This window comes from Phyllostomus hastatus, unplaced genomic scaffold, assembly GCF_019186645.2.
Source record: "Phyllostomus hastatus isolate PE091 unplaced genomic scaffold, TTU_PhHast_1.1 phas_contig_58, whole genome shotgun sequence".
NCBI lineage: Eukaryota > Metazoa > Chordata > Mammalia > Chiroptera > Phyllostomidae > Phyllostomus > Phyllostomus hastatus.
This window is the reverse complement of record NW_025333916.1, coordinates 16,345,565-16,368,915: the sequence shown is the minus strand read 5'-3', so window position 1 is coordinate 16,368,915 and position 23,351 is coordinate 16,345,565. Positions and strand designations below refer to the sequence as shown.

General features: G+C 35.8%; 1 protein-coding gene across 9 annotated transcripts in view; it reads right to left on the bottom strand.

The window, feature by feature from the left end:
• Nucleotides 1-273: 273 nt before the first annotated feature.
• Nucleotides 274-23,351, bottom strand: part of SSBP2 (single stranded DNA binding protein 2) — a 249,537-nt gene continuing 226,459 nt past the window's right edge. For all 9 annotated transcript variants that reach the window (XM_045848146.1, XM_045848149.1, XM_045848143.1 and 6 more), the window contains 5 exons: nt 20,844-20,914; nt 17,619-17,697; nt 14,870-14,898; nt 7,892-7,990; nt 274-1,058 (listed from right to left, as the gene is read on the bottom strand). In XM_045848146.1, the coding sequence (XP_045704102.1) occupies nt 1,029-1,058; nt 7,892-7,990; nt 14,870-14,898; nt 17,619-17,697; nt 20,844-20,914 (308 nt within the window). In that variant the 3' untranslated portion in view covers nt 274-1,028. The remainder of the gene's footprint in view (nt 1,059-7,891; nt 7,991-14,869; nt 14,899-17,618; nt 17,698-20,843; nt 20,915-23,351) is intronic.

Genomic DNA, 23,351 nt, shown 5'->3' with positions numbered 1-23,351 from the left:
GTCAGAATAAAAATCAGATACCATTTCACATTAGTACGTTATTAAAAATTTACCTTTAGTTTTCCTGGTGAGAAGTGACAAACTCAAGCAAATGGTTTTCTTATTATTTCTGGTCTTTATCATGTTAAAGAGAAAGTATGTTGCTAAAAACATGACAAGCCCTGTCACTTTATTGCTATGGTCTAAGCAATTAGTGTTAATTAATAATGTTCTGTATCACCTAAGACAGACAAATCAAGAATTCCATCTAAAGCAGTTACTGAAGAAATGTACTGTTGGTCCCAGTTAGGCTTTTGTTGAAGTATTTTGTTTTAAACAAAGGATACAAAAATATTTTCACTGAAGGTAACTGAGAAATTGATTTGACATAAAGATGAAGACACAGTTTTCTTCTTCTTCTTCTTTTTTTTGAGACAGTACACTTTGTGATTCACAGGGTAACGTGCATCAGACGCAATTTAATGAAAGCTCTCAAATAAGCGATTTTATTCCTATCCATGATTGCAGACATTTACAAAACCATAACATCTGAGTTCACCTTAAAAAATAACTTATATAAAGCAGTGATATACACAGCACAAAATAGTTGAGGGAGGGGCAGGAGCAACTTTTAATAATTAAAATGTAAACGTGAAAAAAAGGATGGAATAAAAGTCCCTACTTATTTCTACTTAAGATGTCATGTGATAATATTTTACAATGTCCTGTGGGTCAATGTATGCATGTGTATATGTCCATATAACATACACATATACAATACATTCTCTTTCCCACACATATACATACACAGATAATTATTTGCAGTTCATTTTAGGGCAATTCTAATATGCCGCTCCGTACAGTTGTTTGAATCACGTTTGGACCCGCTTTCTTCACAAAATAGGGGAGAGAGCAGGAAATAAAAATGTTGGTTTGGTGTGACTGAGATTCCTTTGTTTAACTGTACATTGTGATGAATAATTTTCTTCCCTAGTAGTTCTGTGAAGGGCTGACTCACTGTGGTTTTCATGAGGAGACTTGGTAATGGATCACACACTCATTGTCATGCTAGGGGAGTACTAGAAAGAAAGAAGAATCCACATTTTAACAACAACTCTTTTACAGACCACTTAATGTTCTTCGTGGTAAACAAAGTAAATATGAATTTTAATATCTTATAATCATTTACACTCAAGCTTTTAACCTCATACAACATAAAATAAAATGATAAAAAGAGTACTTGACTTAATGCTGAATTTTTAAATATTTCCTTTGGAAAGTAACCAGTCACATAACTCCCTGGACTGAGGTGGATGATAATTATCCAGTCCCTCAACCTTTTCCTTCCAGCCAGGTTTGCTTCATGGGCATTTGTTACAATTTGGGTAAATCCAGCCCAAGGGTGAATCACATGAAATAAGTTTGAGGGACAGTCTTGCTGTGCACTAGCTATGTACACTGGGGAGGTACACTGACCTTCCTGTGCTTTGGTTTCCTCACCTATAAAATAAATTTAATAACAACATCCACTTTAAAAGGGTTTTGGGAGGATTAAATACATAATCCTTAAAGCCATATATTTATCGAACATACAGAAAGTACTCAGTAAATATTTGCTTAATACTGTAAGGGAAACTAAACAAAACAGAAAGCAACTGCTAGCTGGCCCTAAGAAGTTATCATTAAAGCGTTTAGAACACTTAAGAGTCTAGCTACACTTTAGCATATAAACATCTTTTCCTAATCCAATCTCAATCCATAATCTTTTATGGATGGGAGTAGGGCACTTGTTATGTTACCTGTCAGTTTGATGAGGGTAACAATTGGTAAAAGGTGAGGCTTTCAGAAATTTGGAAGTGGTCTCAAAAATGACTGAGTGAGGAACCAAGAGGAATTATTTTGATAATCGTGCCGATCTCCCTTCATATTCTCCAGGGACAGACTGGGATAGAAAAGTTCTTCGGCAGCACTATCCAACAGAACTTTCTTCAGCGATGGGCATGTTTTAAGAAGACTGTACTGTCTGACATGGAAGCCACCAGCTACATGTGGCCACTGAGCACACGATACATGGCTAGCACCACTGCGGAAATAAAATTTTAGTGTTACTTAATTTATTTAAGTGGAAATACCCCACAGACCTGGTGACCGCCATTCTGGACAGCACAGTTCTAGATCCTCTGACATGAGGGGTGCGGAATCCCAAACGGCTGTGGTCTCCAGAGAAGAGCACTTCTAGATTAAAATACACATGTGGACCCCATATACTGTCGATGTTTTATTAGGAACTGCTGAGGACCAGGGCAAAAGGGGATACTTTTTAACATGCTAATACTGATTGTGCCTCATGGAAAGAGGTGGATGGAGTCAAAGGGACTGGTTAAAGGTTGCAGGGACTTAACCTGGAAAAAAGTGGTGACCCTGGGAAAGGGAGTGTAAACTTTTAAAAAGGGAGTGGATGGGACAGAATGAAGTGTATTCCACATGAGCTGAGGTACTGTAGGAATCAGGAATGTGGTAAAAGGTATGCACTTAGATAAGGATGGCTTTATTAATATAGAGAAAACACGATTTCTCCAAGGAAGATCACAGGGCAGCAATGGCTCAGCTGGCAGAAGTGTGGACAGAAAGTTGTCAGGCATAAATCTAGGGCTCAAATAAAAAAATGCTTGGATCATGAATAAATGTGGGTGACTGAGCCTAGAAACAGGTTACGGAATCACAGGAGAGGATTATTAATCTTTTACACACAGGACAAATCAAGAAAAATCTATTTGTTAATCACTTAGTCTCAAATTCCCTTTCAGTGAAAGAAAGCTCAGCTAGATATGTTACTGAGTCTGTATGTTGTAGTACAGTCAGTAGGGTGATTTGAAAAAAGGAGACTGCCAGAGAAGAAGAAGGGGATCAGTTTGATAGGAAACTTCTCCTCTTTACCCCTGAGAGTGGCAGCAAAAAAGCAAAGCAAACAAAACCCAAAAAGCAGTAAGAATCATGAACAAGGACGGGTGAAATGGAGGCCCCCCTGGCCCTGTGCTGGAAGGAGGTATAACCCCGATCTCATCAGAAGACACCACACAAATCTCCCATCGTAAATAATGACAGCAAGCTTCCATGAACTATGCACAGCTTTTGATGAAACAGAATTGTATTTTGTTATTTGACTTGTAGGGGTAAGAGTAAACAATAGGAAAATAAATGGATACCAAGGTTTTATTAAAAGTAGAAAAACTTAGAGAATATGGCAAAATGGGCACAGAGAAACTTAATCTATGCTCTCTATAGCCACTGTTATTTACAACAAGGATCAGTGATCAGATCAGCGCCATCCAGCAGAACTCGCTGTGCCCAGGGGCGGGTTTCTGTGCTGTCCCATCCCACGGCCAACAGCCGCTCACATCTGCTGAACTCTCCCAATGTAGCTAGTGCAATTTAGGAGTGAAATTTTGCTTGTATTTAATTGTAATTAATTTAAATTTAAAAAACACAGGTAGATCAATCATTATTTCAAGACAAAGATTTTATTGGGTATATTGTGCCAATAATCTAAAAGTAGTAAAAGATACTAAAGCATTTCAGAAAGAACTTTAGAGGAAATGTCTGAAAAATATTTTTTGGAGAAGTCATAAGGAGCCCTAGAGACCATCTTATAAAATGCACATTCTACATCACAGGGATTTTAAAAATTCTTGAATCCTTTTTTCATAGGATTATTGCAGTTCATTCATATGTCATAGATATCATGTAATGTTGGGGGAGGCAGTTATATTATAACTTTTGTTTCAATATACACTGTTAGAAGTATTGGTGTATGTAAATATATATATATATATATATATATATATATATATATATGCACATTTTCTGCATGTCAAGCATGTTTGTTGGTTGCTACCATCTCTTCACACTGGCAATTGTTAAGATTTTTAACCTGTAACATTTCAAATGTTTTACATAAAAATGAAAACTTGTTATAGAATCACTGGGAAGTTAGGAAAGCTAGGCTTATCCAGGGAGGAAACTAATTGGAAAAATAAGGTACAACGAAAAAGAAAATAAGGGTTAGATTCAGTCAGAAAGGGAGGAAGCAGCAGCTCCAAGTCATATAACTCAGAAAAATGAGCAGGCACCTGATAATATTTAATATTTGACTAGTACAAGTGGCTGTAAAAGGAGGCTCTCTGTGTATTCCGGGCAGTGTAACAGGCAGCACTGATGCGTGAGTGTCTATGTAAGCGCTGTGCTGTTTGCACTGCTAAGGCTACAACCTGCCGACCTGCTTCTGCCTTTATTGAAAATGCTTCAACTGTGTAAAATTAAGGGATATCACATAATTTCTAGAACAACGCACAGAATGTGCATGTAAAAAGGAATTTTGCTATTGGTTACTACTCTTCATAGCAGAAGAGAAGTGGCTTAGGGTTTTTGAGAGGAAAAGGAAGAGTAGGTGTTCAATGGGGTATCAGATTTAGAGACATTAAATATTCATGGTGTACTGTCCTGAGACGACGCTGCAGTATTTCCATCGTACGGCTGCATCAGTATGCAAAGGCATATCGTGATGTTTGTGCCAGAATGCTGTGATATCGGGTTGCTGTTTCAAAACTATTGAGTCTGTTTCTCCTTAAGCAAATGATAAAATGGCTCTTATAAAGCTGTTGACAACATTAGTGCTTGGTTTAACAAAAAAAAAAAAAAAAGTAAAACCTAAAGGTATAATTTTCAACACATACTAGCTTGTTTTACCTTTTTATGTAAATTATTTTTGAAGTGACAGGCCTTGGTATGTACTAGAGAATTTGTGATTTTCGCTTTATTATACCCAGTTCAAGCACCACGGAATCCATCAGAGACACCCATTAAGTCCTTGAACAATGGGCGTAAATTCCTGCTTATACACTTCAAGAACGCTTCAGACCTCATTATACTTCTAAGTATCTATATTTCCTTTATGAGAGATGACTAATGTGCAACTACTCTGAGCTATATTTCAGGTCTCACCATATTTCTATTTCTAAATATCTATATAATATTTCATCTTTTTAGTGAGATAACTACAGTGTAGCTACTCTGAGCTAAAGTGAGACATATGTAGTGTGCATGTGACTGTGTAAAAAAGTTGGCCACATGTGCTTTCTTTACAATAGCAGAAAATGACGAAGGGCAGCAGGGAGCAGGAGGACATGATCTGGCATCTTGTTTATAATTCCTATTTGACACCCATGATTTTAATATCAAGTTTGCTCAGTTGATTATAGTTCTGTGCCACAGAGAAAATATTCTGCTAAATTAATTCAAGAAATGACTCACTTTTTTTTACTTGAGAAGCACAAAGCACTATTTTTTGAACTAAGCCTTTTTTGTATTCTGTATTTCAAAACCAAAAGTTTTATATAGTACACACTAAGGAGCCTCTTTGTTTCTTGAAATAAAGGACTTATTTACGATCTAAGAAAACAAGAGGTGAAGAGTGAAACATTTCTGATTCACATTTTTCTGTGTAAAGCATGTCGGCACTGCAAGATTTCTGACTTCAGGCCAGGCATTTGGTTCTATATTGATTAAAGGAAGTGGCCTGTGTGAAGTGACTGGATAGTGTCTGTTTGTAATAAGCCCCCAATAGATGTTCCCTCCCTTCCCAGGCCTTCTCCTGTGATTTACCATCAAGGGAAAGACGGACAAAGCCTCAAAAGGCAGATTGCTCAACAATATGTGCTTCTCAGAATTATGTGCATTAAAAATTATTAGAATTTTATAAGTTCATTCATTGGAAAATGTTTTTTTATTTTTACACTATGTTTATTAGAGCTGGGGACAGTGAAACAAGGAAGGGCTTGGACAGAAGGAAGCGACAGGAGAGACTAGGCAGGGCTGCGGGTCTCTCCAGGAAGCTCACAGGAAAGAAACGAGCGTCGGTGGGGCTGCTTTGGCTCACTGAAAAGTCTGAGAAAAGGGGCCTTGGAGACAGGTTCAGGGGGTTAGCCTGGGATGAGCTGCCCATTGCTCTGCTGCTTGTAAGTCTCATGGGGACCCTCCGAGTACAGGAGATGCACATCTGAGAGGGAAGGAAGGCGTGGGCATGCTCCCAGGAGGGAGAGGGTGCCATTTGCATTTGAATTCATTAAATAGTTATGCTTTTCCTTGGTTATAGTAAAGATAACTTATTGGAGATACCTAGTCTATATCTTCCTAAGGCCTTACACATTTGTCTTTTGTCTTCCTCCCTTTCTGATCTCATTTCTTGATGTTTTAAACAAGTCTAAACAAAAATGTGTGGTGATGTGATGGAGAAAACTGCAGCTAACAATGACATCATTCATAATATGGCAGGCCCCTCACCAGACAGACAAAAGGACAGAGCAGCCAGTGCAGAACTGCTACTACAGCACGGCCTCCTGGTGGCGGTGCAGCTCCTCAGCCACCACCCAATTATTTCTCTGTTTGGGACTTTTCTGGTGGGACCAAGAGAGGAGAGGAGATAGGAAAGGTGGGAACTCGGTTTCTGCTAACTCTGCGGAGTAGTGTGGCATTTTACCTTTCTCTTGGCCGCAAGGGTAGAGAGGCTGGGCCAGGAGTCAGGGACGGGAGAGGCCGTGCCCCGAACGCTCTCTTTTCTAGGCACACGTGTGCATTCTCCAGTTGAGCGTAAAGGGTGGGGCTGGTATTTATTCTGCACCAAGAAGTTTTTTAAAGCCCTGTTATGTCTGATTCTTTGATCCCCGTAAAGAGATTTCTGATACAACTCTGAGGTGATTCGGACTTAAAGCATGCAGCAGCCAGTAATGACAACTCTGGGCAGGAAGCAGAGGGGCGAGTTCCTCTGGAGTTCAAGTTGTGTGGAAATTTCTTTAAAAAGTTTTTATCCAGTCCAAACTTAATAATTTCCTCTATGCCTTTAAAATGCCTGGTTTATATCTACGATAGTAATTACGAATCTGACATGTGGTTTAATTAGGTATATATGTATGTTCTCCCCCGTCTGACTGCAATTTTTGAGGTTAGGGGTGTGTTACATTTATCTCAGAATACCTGTCCTTAACCTAGTGCTTTACATAAAGCAGGCTTAATACATGTTGAATTAAATGGAATTAATTATACTTCATTGAATTATACCATTTTATTGCTGGAAGAATTAGAAGCAAAGATATATGTATGTCTACTTAGATAAAGTAAACATTAAGTCATTGATTAAAATTAACTAATTTGTCCATAGTCTTGCAACAAACTAGTGAAAGAACCAGGTTTTAAAAAATAATTTCCATAATCTTAAGCATTATGACAAAATACATAGTTTCTCATATATTTCCCATTTTCTCATCACTCATGGGATACACTTTTGATTTTTTTTAATGAATTTTTATGTATACCTTTTTTGTCCTCACTAACATAGATACATATACACACATACATACATGTGTATATAAGTATACATACATATATACATATGTGTATGTGTATACATATGGTGGGACAAAAGTAGATTTACAATTGTTCATATGCAAAATAATACAATAAATAATAATATAAGAATAAACTGTTTCACATACTAACAACTGTGAACCTACTCTTGTCTGCCCCTGGTTTTGCAGTGATTCAAGACATTCTGATAATGTGAAAACTTACAAAAACTATCAAATACACAACTATTTCCAATGTATTCCTTAACAGTGGATGTTCTCTGTAAGAAAGTTAGTATTATAATTTTTATTTTTGTAACTATGTGCATGGGAGTAAAAAATAAAAAGTTTATATTAAAGTTTTTTTCAAAGAAATTTCACTTAATTTTCTAACTTTTAAAAGGTCAACCTACTAAACTGTAAACAGCTGTAATAATGGCTTTATGCATTAATTCTAAGAGAAGAGCTTCGGAAATAAAATCTGTATATAATGATGCAGTCAAGGGGATACTTACACTCTCACTCTGAAAAGGGTTTAAGAAATTTCCCCCCATTTCGCTGTCATCCCTTGGAGTGCCCGGTTGATTGCTCAGGCTCATATTATTGGGAGAGTTCTGTAAACAAGATTTAGAAAACAAGGCATTGTTGAGGATTTTAATTTCCCTCTTGCATTGAACTGTTTCAAAAATGGAATCTATAGCAGCATCTCTAAGGACAAAGCCGATGTGTGATTCTAATCTTAGACCACATATTCTAGTTCATTCTTTGAACTTTGACGAGTACTAATGCTTTCCCCAATGAAAGCTGAAGCACACAGAGAAAGCCCAGCATAACCCACCACAACTTTTTTCTTAGTCTTAGAATCAATATATTTATTCAATTTCCCACCCTCAGCTGAGAGAGTTCCTAGAATGCTGGAGAGTCTGAAAACATTCCCAGCAGGAGCATAATAAAGAGAGCCCGTCCACTGATGAGGCAGGACAGAGCCTCGATGGCCCTCCGTGATTTTACTAATCACACTCCAAAAGGTCGTCCTTTTCATAAACGTTTCCCTTTAATGCCACATGCGGTTTGCACAATTACACTACTTTAACCATTATTTTCATATAAACCATAAGGAAAAAAGAAAATCATTAACAATTGTAGTTAAGAACAAGAGAAACACCTTAGGACCTGAGAATTCAGTATGTACATTTAGAGGAAAAGAGTGCTACAAGGTAAACCTGCTTCAGAACCTTTTTCTATCATTAGTTTAAGAAAAGGTTTACTTTGGAACTTTCCTTTAAGAGAAAATGACTGATATTAGCTATCTAATCAAACACTAAGTTAGCAATATATCACTTCATATTCTATTTAAGTTTGCTAGTCTCACTATTAGCATACAGTTTTAGCCCTGTGAGTTGTCCCCTACTCCACAGCTATAAGAAATAAGAACAGAATGGTATTGGCATATAAAGCATGTTCACACAGTACTGCAACTGTGGCTGAGGGACTCTTTCAAGGTCCAATTTATTGACTTGTAAAAATAAACTTCATGGTTAAAATTTTTTATTTGTTATTTCAAGTGGGAGACAGATTTTAGATTTTTTTTGCCTCCTAAGCCATTGTATTGTACACTCTGTTTTTGGGTAAATTTTTAGCTGTTTACAAGAAAATTGCTCTGAGGATTTGACTTAACTAAAACCAACTTATGTCATAAAAATTAAAATTTCATGAATGAGAATGTGTGTTTTCTAAAAATGTGGTTAAACTGTAAAGCGGACACAGGTGTACGGACTGGTGGCAACATGGCCGGCATGTTGTCCTGCTGTGCACCCCCAGGGCCCTTTGAAGTCCACGGGAGCTCAGTGTGGCAACGGACCACACCAGCTGGGGACCCATAGTTTAACAGCATAAAGAGAACTCTTTTTTTGATAATTTTTCTCTAAAAATGTTAGTTTCCCAAGTATACAGAAAAGCAAATATACTTTGAAATGAACATGGATAACTTCATTTCCAGAAAAATAGTAAATAAAATCTAATTAAATGTAACTAAGCTATAGCTTATTCATTTTAAAGTTATTAATTAATCAATCTGTTTTTTAAATAGAAATGGTAATGCTAACTTAGCTCAAAAATAAAAGTAAATTTGTACAAATATTGCAAGATTTACCCCAAATATATGTCTTTTTGGTGAAGACAGATTTCTGTCATTTCAAACATATGGGGAAATTAGTAAACTTAAAAATAATTTAATCTTTATACATGGGTACGTGAGGATGCACTTGGGAACTGAATGCTTCTGCATATTCAAACAAACCTCTGGAACAAGCCCTCTCCACTCCAGAGTAACGTCTGCACCCTCAGGAGCTCCCAAGGTGCTCTGAAAGCAGCCGCACGCCGCTGAGTAAGTCAGGCTGTTCTCAGACCCTGCTGTACTTCTGCCATATCTCACTTTCTGATTTACAATTTTGAAAGTTTAGCTAAATTCAAATCTGATTCCTGACTCAAAGTGTTGATTTAAAAATTTTAAAGTAACATTGTGTGACCGTTTAAATATTTAGAAAGAAATATTTACAAGAATATTTAGAAGAAATAGTTATAAAACACTTCCAGTGTTATTACTTTTGTTTTTCATGCATTATTTTCATATCGTGGTGACCTAGCATTATAGTCTTTTTCTTTTCTTTTTTTTTTTTTGTGGGATTAAAGAACACTGAGAGGAAGATTAAAAGGACATATTCAACATACAAAACTGAACTAATATCAGATCTCTGAAACCTAGTCCTATCTAGCACACTGGGCATATTTAAAAATCTTCAAATGATAAAACACCTAAAAAAACTGATGTAATCTCTGCAAAATGTAGTGAAAACAGCAAAAGTTTCTCAGTGGGGAGTCTTAAGGAGATTGTGCCATCCATGGTCTCTGAGTGACAAGGGGGACAAAGTCACACTCTGTGCTAGCATCTGAGGAGCGGCTGCAACAGAGGCTCCGAACCCCAGGCCCGAGCAGGTGAGCAGGGAGGTGGCAGTGAACTGGGCATGTGCTTCATTTCACTGTAGGTATGTTTGTGTGCAGGGTCCAGGAGATTTCATCATAAAGGCACAGATATAATGCACAAAAAGGACTGAGATTGGTCAAAAAAGCACTTTGATTGCTTGAGCACATAATTAGGGAATATGGAGCATGAAGAACACAAATAAAAATCACTTTTAGTGACTTTAAGCATTTTGGTTGCATTTCTTACTTCAGTTAATATGTACTTTATTTCCTGCTTATACGCTAAGACTTTAACTTAAAAAGTATAGTTAATATTATATCAATCCATTTTCAAGAGATTTTATGATATTCTCATTTACCCTTTCTTCGAACTGGAACATTTCCCTTACTTAAGCTATGATATCAGATATGAACGTTCTTGTTAAGTACATGCATGTGCCTGTGCGTGGGCACACACACACACACTTTCTTCTGGATGACACATTCAATTCATTCAGCTCTCTGTTTTCTGGTTCTATCTTCCAAGTAATCTTCCGTATCATCTTTTAATTAGTATGTTATTTTTCCTTCTTCCACCTGTCCCTAGAAATTGTTCCAAAACTTTCAAGCTGCTATTAAAAAAGGGAACACTTGTAAAAATTTTGGCTCTATCTCTAATTAAAAGAAAATAATATTGACATTATTCTAAGCCCTTTGGAAGTGACTTTTGGATTCATGTCTCACAGGTTGCCCATTACAAGGTTTACAGAGCGTCATTTTACACTGTCATTTACCCAAAAGAATGAACTGCCAGTCCTGGCACTCCCCATGGGCAAGGGAGCTGGTGCCCAGGCCCACCACTGAGATGATGGCAGGAATCTGTAGCTGTCAGACAGCTTCCCTGTGAACGGTGTGGGATATTTAACTGGAACTGAGGTGCATGAGGTGAGACAGCTTCAGGCTGAAAAGATTCCTTTGATAATTTATTAAGCATAACATGACCAGATCTTGCCTGCTCTTGTATCCTTTTTTTTTTCAAGCTCAAAAATATAAATGTTAAGTATCTTAATTTGAACTGCAGAATTTATTTAAGAGAGTTCATTCTAAGAAAACAAATCATATGCTCCTCTATGTCCCCAACCCTTAAAACAACTCCAAGGCACAATATTTTTGTTCTACTGATTAAATGAATGACTTCTCAGTTACAAAAGGGATGCCAAGATTTTCACATTTCAGTTAAAAAAAAAGTGCTTCCAAATTAAAGGTGAATTCTGCATTTTGGGAAAGATGCATGGGTTTTACTAGGTAATCCTCAAAAGAGCAGGCAGTAATTTTAAAACTCTTTATTTGGAGCCCTGGCTGGTGTGGCTTAGTGGGTTGAGCACTGGCCTGTGTGCCCAAAGGTCTCAGGTTCGATTCCCAGTCAGAGCACATGCCTGAGTTGCGGGTCAGATCTCTGGTTGCGGGTGTGTGAGAGGCAACCAATTGATGTTTCTCTCACACATCAGTGTTTCTCTCGCTCTCTTTCTCCCTCCCTTCCCCTCTCTCTAAAAAATAAACACAATATTAAAACAAACAAAAAATAACTAAAACTTAAAACTCTTTGTTTGGAGTGTTAGTTCATGTTGCCAGTGGAGCAGTGCCATCAAAGTGGAGCTGACAGCGTGAGTTCCTAGCCTTGCCCACAAAAGAGAGTACGTGAGGAGGAAGACAGTTAGCATCTGTACAGTGCTTCATGGCCCTTAGCATATGGTCACACTTGATTCTCAACAATTTCATGAACTAGGTGAGGAATGAACTACAAGCTCTATTTTAGAGCTAAGAAAACAAAGATGAATAGAAATTAAGCAACATGTTGCCAAACCTTGTAAGTAGTAGAACCAGGCTTTCTGATTCTCAATTCAGTACTCTTCACCTTACATATAAAATGCATTAAACAGAGTATATTTAAAATGTAGAATATATTTAAATGTATATTTTCTACAATAAAAATGTAGAAAAAGAATTGAAATAGTACTAATAAACAACATTAAAATTGAGTAAGGCATTTTTTACAAATATGTAACACTGGTACTTGACAAAACACAGGTTTAACTGTGAAGCTAGGAGGTTGTAGCTGGAGACTAACCGGGATTTTGAACCACACCGCCAAGCAGGAGTAGTCAAGATTATTTTTTGATTCAAAAACAAGGATGACTAGAAACAGAATAGGATGAAAAGGAACAAACCCAGGAACAAGTGAAAAGGAGGACGGAGTTCTGTGGATAGCTGGACACGTGCATGAAAAGGAAGAAAGTGGGGAAATTGAGTTAGTGACAATGTGTATAGCTTGGAGGAAAGGACGAATTATTTGGCTGTGAGTGGAAAGAGGTAGGGAGAAACAGACCAGTGTAGGGGTGTTTGTCGGGGGAAAATACACATGCTGCTGCTGACTAGAGGGAAAGTAACTGGAGCACTGGAGATGGACAGACACTAAAGGCACCACCACCCAGACAGCCTGGAAAGGGGGCAGTGCAGAAATGAGCTGCGTAGTAGCTCTTTTGAAGGTAGATGCAACTAATCATTTCTGGTGCATTGCTAGGTGGCATGTATATTACTTGGAGATAATTATTATGGAATGTATTTGAATTCTGCTTTGAAAAGTTTTTCCTTACTGTGTTTGTTTCATCTTTTTAGTTATACTGACTTTCTTAAAAACAGAGACCTTATCTTGTTTATCTTTGGATTTTGAGAGCCCAGAATAATGCCTGGTGACATAGTTTACTGAATGAAGAAACTGCTGTCTAAGTATAAATCACTTGAGGGCAAAGATTATGTTTGTATTTAAAGAAGTCTTTTGAATCTCTCTACAGTGTGCAAGGCAGTGCCCAGTACACAAAAGTACACAATGGGTGATCAATTAATGCCTTAAAGAATAAGCAATACCTCATTAGGCAAGAGAGTGTTATCAGCAGTAGGTACAAGGTAGTGGAAAACCTTGCCTGGGAATAGGAATGGGAAAATAAGCACAGAGGGAAGAGCAATAGACCTGATATAAAGGAAGATTAGAAGATGGTATTTAATTTGGTCTTATGGCACTATTTAAAAATTTTAAAGTACTTTATAAATTACCAAGTACTTTCTCATAGAATCCTGTTCACATCCATCTAATATACAAGGCTATGGGCTGTTAGCAGGAATTTTAGGAAGAAGGCCTTAAGCAATCTGGAAGATCCCACTTCCGTGTGATGAAGAACCATCTTTAGTCACCAGACCATGCTACTCAAATATCACAGAAATTTCACTGGTGACCACAAAGCACAGTTCAGCTAACACCAGTCCTTAGATACTGGAGGTAGCTGACAGAATCAGTCAGCTAACTTGTAAGGAGCTGCCCAGAGAAAGGCTCTAATGGAATCACACAGTGAATCTGATCTTGAAAATAGGATTTTTGAAGGCTTACCTAATACTATGTCTCACAGAAGTAAGCTAGTGCTCTTTATAAATATTTATCTATTTTTTAAAAAAGAAAAAGACCTTCCTGATTGTTCCTAGACACAGACATCCAAAGTGTATGTAGAACCTTGAAGCCAAGCAATGTAGACTTAAGGTCAGAATGCTAATTAAACTCTCTCACTCTTCTCTTTTTCCTTTTAGCTTTAAGTCTTAATTTAAAAGGTTTTGTAGCTCAATGTTATTGTATTTCCTTTACCATCAGGAATTTCACATTATTATACATGAACATAAAGGAGAAAAATTTTAAAATGACATCCTTTAATGAATTTCTCTATTTATTGATATGAAGTAGACTTTTCAGAGAGTTGTTCTAGTGGTAGTTAATAATTAGTTCTTATAAACTATTCTAAATATATTTTTAACCCACAGAGAACTATTTTAAACTCATCATGACCTACAAAATATTTAGACACTCTTCTTCAAAAAATGTAAGGCATCTTAGCAAAGGATTAATTTTAGATACTCAAACTCTTGAAGAAAAATGCAGACACATGTTATTGGAAGGCTTACTTTCCTACTTGTATTAATATAATTTTCCTCTAATTATTTTCTTACTCTATTTGGGGGAACTAGAGTAGTGATTGAGGACATCTGCATTGCCTAATGAAGGCTTTAAAGAAAAATGAGATGTAGAAATTCAATGCCCTTACAATCACTTTTTCAAATGTACTTCTCATGTTGCTCTAGATTTCTTTATTTTTAAAAGATTATCTAAACTGGTCATTTTGTTTTACAAATATGTAACATCATAAAATGATTAAATTGGTTATTACTTGGGTATCCATTAATTGGGTATAGTATATCTTGAAAGTGAACCTTAGCATGTTTAGAGACATTTGTAAAAGATTCATTTTTACCCTTTCCCCCAGATTATATACATTAGTATTTTAATCTTGTAGTTAATTATATCTGGCCTTCCACTTTGAAACTCTTGTTCAAGAACAAAATTCACAAAGTTACTCTAATAATCTTAATGAGAGTTCTATGTAGAATAAAATACAGACAAAAAAAAGCAACAGAGATGACACACTACTCACCTTGGAAATACTGTCCATATCTCCTGAGCCTGAAACAAAAATACAGAAAGAAAGTCTTTATTAGGTACTGATTTCATTTCTAAATTAAGTACTTCTTAATATAAATAATATAGGTAAGTAATATATAAATATATAACATATATTTAATATAAATAATATTTAATATAAATAAATGCAGCATACTTGATGTATTTTCAGTGTACACCTCCTGAAATTTTAATCTTAAAAAACTTATTTTTACACTGCCATCAAATAAGTACCATTTGATGGTAAATACGGGGAAGAGTTTTACCTCTCTAGTTTCCAATTATTTAGTTTTTTTAATGGCAGAATGAAGAAAACTATTGTTATCACAAATTCCTGGAAGTAAAATAATGGAGAGATTAATATATACTACACAATTCACAGTGTTAAAATGTAGGTTTATGTGTGTGTGTGTTCAACTAGAGAGCAAGAGAGAGATCTCTAAATATATTTCTTAATATGATGCTTCTAAATCTGATAAAATATAAAATGGACATTTGCATCAATAGCAGACATTCTGACCCACATTTTAGTATAATAACCAAAAGCAAAGTATTTTTAATAATATCACATATTTGACAGCAATCAATACTCATGGCAATCCATCACAAGCAAACACGTCTTCAAGATACAATATTGTTTTATTTTGATGCTTGAGTAAAATGAACAACCAGTAGTAATTTCTCATTAAAGAAATGGAATCATACTTTATACCTACTGGTATAAAGAAACAATAACTACATCTTTGCCCCAATATCAACTTTGTTTTAAATTATTTTAACAATCTCCTGACACAGAAATATTATAATGTTTTAATAGTACAACATTCAGTCAACAGTCACAAATAAAGTTAGGGCTTATTAACATGATTAATCTATAAACAAGCAAACATAACAAATTTTTCAGTAACAAAGGTATGTGTCTAGTTATGAATATATAAATAGGTACAATAAGGTTCATTATAGAAAGTAATAAGCCACATGTCAAGCATATGAAACTCTTTGCAAGTTTATTTTAGTGAATAATATAACTGAGAATCCTTTAACTATGACCATAGGTCATCTTTTGTGAATAATTTTATAGATTAAAAGATTGGAAAGTGAATTATTTTGCAAGAAATTGGAAAATACAATTCTAGACTGGTGCTGTTCAGTGGAACTTTGTGTGATGATGGAAGTGTCTTCCTGTGCTTTCCATTCTGGCAGCCATTAGCTGATGTGGCTCTGTGCACGTGGTATGTGGTAGTGCAACTGAGGAACTGAACTCTACAGTTTACTTATTTTTAATTTTAAATTAAGTAGTCACACATGGCTAGTGGTTACCATAATTGGAAAGTGCAAAGTAAGAATTTGAAGTATAGGCAAAATAGGTATGGATCCTTAAAAGCAGAAAAATCTACCAATGTGTTGCAAATAGTTTCTTGATTGCTGAGGCTATGTGGCTTTTCAAAGTATCATAAAGTGGCATTTTTGACCTTGGATGGGGTTGTAAAGTCTGTGTATGATCTCAGTTACTTATGGGCATAGTTTCTCCATCTAAGTAAAAGACGGTCCATTTTCAAAGGAAAAAATTATCACAAACCTCCACCCCCTTCATGAATTCTTACATTAGTTTAAAATAATGTTACTTAAACATATAATAAATATTTTTTGGGTTTTGCATTTGGCCTGCTGATACATATAGTGGGCTCTGTGGCTGAGTTGATTTGTACCATTTTTCTGTTTCTCACTATTGTGAAACCTTGTGTTCACTTCGCAGGTATTTGGCTTCATTTGGCAAGAAGACATCACTTACGAAGTATGTTTTTAACCATTACTCTACACCACTTGAAATCAGCTTTATCACTGAACACAAAAAAATGTGGGCAGTGTTCTCTCGTAAGAGAATCATTCAGATTATCCAGAATATCATACCAATATTATTTTAAAAGAAGCAAACATTCAAATACGGAAAACTGGTAAGAAATTCTTGCAAAAAAACGAAAGGTTCTCTGAGATAGTATCGACAGACCTTTATTATTTTTTTTTTGCATTTTTTATTGTGGTTCAATTACAGTTGTCCCCATTGTCCCCCATTGCTCTCCCCTGCCCTGCCCACCCCACCTCCCAAATTCAATCCCCGCACTGTTGTCTTTGTCCAAGGGTCCTTTACACATGTTCCTTGACTTGACCCTTCCCCTTCTCCCTCTGCCTTTGCCCACCTTCCCCCTTCCCCTCTGGTCACTGTCAGTTTGTTCTTTATTTCCATCACTCTGGTTCTATTTTGCTTGCTTGTTTGTTTTGTTGATTAGGTTACACTTATAGGTGAGATCATATGGTGTTTGTCTTTCACACTCTGGCTTATTTCACTTAGCATAATGCTCTCCAGACCTTTAAAAACAAAGAAACCAGTTCGGAGGATACTATAGTCCTGCAGGGAAGCTGTGCCTGTCCAAAACAGCAATGCCTCCTTTTATCATAAAACACCCAGACTTTGTTAGGTTAAAGTAAACACCTGTGAATATGAGCCAGGTTAGAACAAAGTTCACATATCTGATTTTCAAATGATCTGCAGTCATCATAAATAACACACTATAGATTAAACTAACAGGGTGAAATAAAAGGTGAAGCATTTCAAAATGAGTCACTGTATACAAAAGAACTTTGCAAATCATATTATTATCTACTATGTAGGATTAAGGTTTTGTTTTTAATTTATTTCTAAACATCAAATTTAATATCCTTACCTAAAGAGCCATTCATGTGATGTGACTCCATCCCTCCTAATCCACCCATGGGTCCATCTGAACCGGGGCCCATTGGAAACTATTTAAAAAAAAAGAAAAAAAGAATAATATTAAAAACAACTATTTATACTAATGTTATAATACTTGTTTTTAACATTTTAGGGCAATTCCACAGCTTATTTTCATTTCCAAGTTATTGAGATGATTTTCCTAGGTGTGTTGAGCCTTGTGGATTCCCTCACTGGACTGCCCTGCCTTTCTCCTTCCACGCTCTCCCTGGATCTTCAGATTAATCCCCATTCGCAACCGAACTTTTCTTCCCCAGATATCCTCAACTAGAACGCAAATGCATTCCAGTGCAAATCATAATCATTCTCTTCTATGCTGTTGTGCTGTTATAAACAAGAGGTAATTTTTATAAAGCTGCTAAAGATGGTTAATACCTTATTAGTAAGAATGATTCGACATTAACTTTTTTAGCAGACAACCTATTTTCTGTTCACATGGATGTAAATAATTTAATCTCATAGGTTAAATATAGGGTGCGGCAAAAGTAGGTTTACAGTTGTGAGTATGCAAAACACAGAATTTACTCTTGTATTATTTATTAGTTATTGTAGTACTTTCCATTTGAACAACTTTAAACCTACTTTTGCCCTACCCTGTACATTTAGCCCCTTGGGGACGGCTGAGTACAGCTAGTTCTTCTCGGCAGTCTCACTATCTCAGTTCAATGACAATCATTGTACAGCAGTTATAATGAACATTTTAAAAAGCAGCGATATTATTGTATTTTATTTTCAAGTGAAATCTTACTTTAGAAGCCTGGGGCAAGCCCTGTGAACGGATGTGCTGTGGCAGATCGGGTGGCGGTGAGCTCAGGGCCCCTGCTCACTCAATCTTTGCCTCAACTCCCTGAAATGCTTTTGAGGAAACCCAGACCTGAGTTTGAAGATGTTTCCTAAAGTTATCTTATGTTTGCAGTTAAGAAAAACTACTGAAAACACTTGCTTTTAAAACTTCCTGTCCAAAAGCATTTCTTCCATGTTGCGTGACACAGAATCCTGCACGTGGTGTGTGCAGTGTGCATGTATTTGTGTGCATAGACCCGGCGGTGGTAGTTACTGATCGTACAGACTTTGGGGGACAAGCACTCCCCCTCAGCACACAACCTGTCTACCGTCAAGTCTGTGTGGAAATGAGACAGCTATGTGTCATCTACGATCATACAAATCACATGCTTATACATTGTCCCAAGAAATGTCAATTCTGTTTCCTAAAATTTTGTTGTCGAAAAGCACATGGATTGATTTTCAGTAAACAATTTGGAATATGTATGCCTTAAATGATAAGCAAAATAAATTAACTTTGAACTTATTGCTGTTATTCAATTTTCTGTCAAAAGCATAGATCTGGGCAGAGAAACTGGTGCTGGTGAGGCCAACAGTCTGTGAACTTCGTCTGGTCTTTTTATCTGGCCCCGGTGGTGGTTTAAAAGACATGAAGATGAAAGGTGTGTATGCCTGACCTAGCCCTCTGCAGGTACCTGCTTTTACTAGCTCTGGCTGAGATGAATAACATTTGAAAAAGTGATATGTTCACCTGCTTTTCTTGGATCTCTTATGTTTGTAGGGAGTTAGAGAACCAGAGTGGAATACACTTGGATGTGGTCAGCTTAGCTGCCCCCAGAAATGTCTGCAGTACCATGTGCTCTTGGCTTCTTCCTTTGCTCCCTCCCTTTTAAATATCAAGTTTTCAGATACAAAATCGCAGTATAAAGATCCTTCCTATTTTTTTTGCTGAATTTCTAAAATAAACATTGTTCTTTATCATATTCAGTGTTCTTTAAGATCTCTGTGAAAACACCTTTTAGACATAATTGATAGGAAATTGTTTAATTTCCTGATAAACAATTTACTTGATTATATAAAAAGAACAATGACAGCTGAACCAGTGCTTAACGGAGCACAGTTAAATCTCAGTTCTCCAACATTTCAGTTCTCAGCAAAGCTGCTTATTGGAAAAAATGTGTCGGTTGTCTAGCAAAACTCTGGGTCTCCATTCTTTGCCCAACACCCCTTTCACGCTGATACCTGCAGGATCAGCCATGCGTCTTCAGGTGACAAACACAGGACACTCAGCTTTTGAACAAATCGCTTCTCAAACAATTTTCTGGAATGAATTTAGTTTGAGAACTGAGGTTCCACCATAATATACAAGTCACAAATGTGAACTTAAACCAGTAAATTTAGATTTTCTAGCAGCCATGTTTAAAAAGTAAAAAGTAACAGGTGAAGTTAATTTTAATAGTGTATTTTATTCACCCTCTATATCAAAAGTATCATTTCCACATATAGTCAATAAAAGCATTTTAATGAGATATTTTGTATTGTTTATTCATACTAATTACTCAAAATCCAGTGTGTATTTTATACTTACAGCACATCTCAACTTGGACTAGCTGTATTTCAAATACCAAACCGTATCACACAGATTTAAAGTTTCCCTTTGTTGTCTTCACTTCTAGGAAGCTCAATTATAATTATTTCATGCTCAGTCTTTAGTGTATTTATAAAAATTATTTTATGTTTTCTGATTTTTCTTTAATTTGAACATATATATATATCTGTGTAGTAACCACATTCTGCTATAAATATTTTTTGTTAATATACAGGTCTTGTATAATGGATAAATAAAATATTTTCCTGAAAGCTGTGAGCTTTAGTGGAAAAATCACAACCATATGCTTTATTCAAACTCCCAAATTCTTTCAGCAGGACTGCCTCTATTCCACACTTAAGCTCCAGATTCCAAAATCTAAAGAAAAACAAGCATATTCAACTTCCTCATTTATTGTCAAGTTTGTCAGGATAAAAAAAAACAAAGCAGTATCACAAGGAAGAAATTAGTGACAGTAAAATGAGGTAACAAACATTTACATGTTACCTGTCATTTTTAAATAGTATTATTAAGTATTTGAGATAAAATAAGACTACACACCAACATTTTATAATTAATTAGATTCACTTTCACATTTAAATTTTATATGAATCTTTTGTTATATATATGTTTTTTCAACCCAGAACATAAAAAGAATTTGATTTTTGTGAGATCCAATAAGCACCCGGATATAAACTATAAAGCTTAAAGAGGATCCAAGAAATGGAATGCACTAAGAGCTTGTCTTCAAATACATTGTAAAAATTTTTTTAAATTCGTATTTACATTAGGCCTGTTAGGTCCAGGAGGTACTGCATTCATTAAAGTGTACATGTTGTCTCCCGAGTTGGTTGAATCTGAAACAAAATATCACTTAATTAATATTCTTCTTTATAATCTATACCCAAGCCATCACAGAGTAATAACTGGAGATGATGTGGACACCTGTATGTATTAACAGTTGCAGCACTTGCACTAACCATTGCTAACATTCAGAAATAAATGAATACCTTGAAGTCATCTTCTGACTCAGAAGCACTATCCTAAGGCTGTAAATTAGGACTATTTATCTAATATGTTAGGAGTAATCATTTGAATAGTTCAGGTAAAAAGAAATCACGTTTAAAAATCTAAAAAAAATAAAGTTTTTTTTAAAGTCATGGACATTTTTTGACTTCTCCAAGCAACTTATATGTATATGTATAACAAAAATCTTTTAAAGTAAGATTCAATAACTTTTCAGTTTTCATTGTTTCCTTAGGCTTCTTTACACAAATTTAAAATATTATTTATTTAGCTAATAATTAGTGAAAGATGGTGAAATATCCTGGCTTAATTCCAACAGAGAGTAGATGAAAACTACAAAATTGGACTGACAATCCCCTTCAAAAATATTTTATTTATTTATTTTTAGAGAGAGGGGGAGGGAAGGAGAAAGAGAGGGAGAGAAACACCAATGTGTGGTTGCCTCTCACATGGGCCCCACTGGGGACTTTGCCTGCAACCCAGGCATGTGCCCTGACTGGGAATCGAACTGGCAACCCTTCAGTTCGCAGCCTGCACTCAATCCACTGAGCCATACCAGCCAGGGTGACAATTCTCTTAATTGAAGTAAAAGCTAGCTTCTTGAAGTATAGTTTTTGATAAAATTTTTTCCTCATTTTATTCTTGGTTCATTATAATAAAAATAACTGTAGTGTATATTGAAATATATAACATTTTATAGTATTTTTTTAAATTTACATTTTGTGTCTATTAGCTAACTTTAAGTTTATAAATATGTGTTTTTATCATGTATAACCTAGAGTAAAAAGATAAGTATTTTACATCTGGGATATATTAATTATGAAATAAGTTTTTCCATTTTTCTGTAATTACACAGTTTCTTAAATACAAAATAGTAGGTTTTTCTATTTTGAAAAAGATGTGTTTCAAATTTTTTATATGGATTCAGGCAGAACATAAAAATCAATTGCTTCCTCATGGCAATAACCACAGAGTTAGTTGGAAATGAGCAATGATTTTTCCTCTTATTATATGATTACTTATTAGATATTAATAAGTTTATTATTTTAGTGTATACCTCTTAGACTCTAGGTTAGATGTCATGCATCAGTTGCCTGTAGACAGTAATCCATAAATTTAAATATTATTTTTCACTTCTAGATTAATATATCATACCAGTGACTTTCAACTTTTTTCATTTCATGGTAGACATAAACTAATTACTAAAATTCTGTAGCACAGCAAAAAATGTTGTATTTTTGCTGATCTGACAAAAATAGGTATAATTTTTATTCGTTCACTCTGATTCATTGGCTGTTGTCATTTTTTTATTTGACAGTTTACAGGAAAAGAGGTCAGTGCCCCTAACTGAACAGTCAGGTGCTGCGTGTTTTAAAAGTTCCTGCAGCATGCCGGTTGCAAAGCACTGCCTCACACCATTGAACAGCTGCAATGCCCCCTATTTTTGTGGCTTTAACTGTTTTCATGTCCTGAGGTGGCCATGCTCCTGCCAACCCGGGTGCTTGCTCTCCCCTGCACAGGATCGACCTTTCCACGTGTGTGTTTGCTCTTCCCTCCTCCAAGCGTCTGCTACCCGCTCTCCACCTACCAGGTTCTACTCACTATTCAAGACACATTGGAAATGCTATCAGGTTTTTTTCTGATACTTCCAAGTGCATGAATTCTACTTTGCATTACAGTTAATATTTTGTTTTATTCTTCTCTTGCTTCCAACTAGGTTACACTAAATTTTAGGGAAGGAAAGTGAACATATCTAACTCACATTGTGTACGTCAGACAATAAATATCTGTTAATTTAATGGAATAAATTCTATGTCAAAAAGACTTGTCTCTCAGAAAATCTTGGACTGGTTTTTAAACATAGGGAAACTTCAAATGATTTTTCACTTTCATTTACTTTAGTAATTTTACTTACTAATTCTAGTAATTAATTTGAAAGAAAAATGGGCTGTATATTTTAAATATGCAGAAAGAAAAGGAAATTTACTGTTTTTAAGATCAATCAGTAATATAATTTCATCTAAAAAAGTACTAAGAGGAATAAAGTTGGTATTATCTAGAAAATACCTGATTCCTTATTGCAGATGGAAAAACTTTATAATAAAGTAGCTCTCCGGACACCTATCTTTTTTGGGGGGTTGGCTTCATGTTAGGAGAATGACTGACAAAGAATGAATATATAAAGAATACGCAAAAAAGACAGAAAGATATACTGGTGGCAATTTCTGGCTTGAAAGGAAGTGACTGAATTACATATCGCCTGCAAAG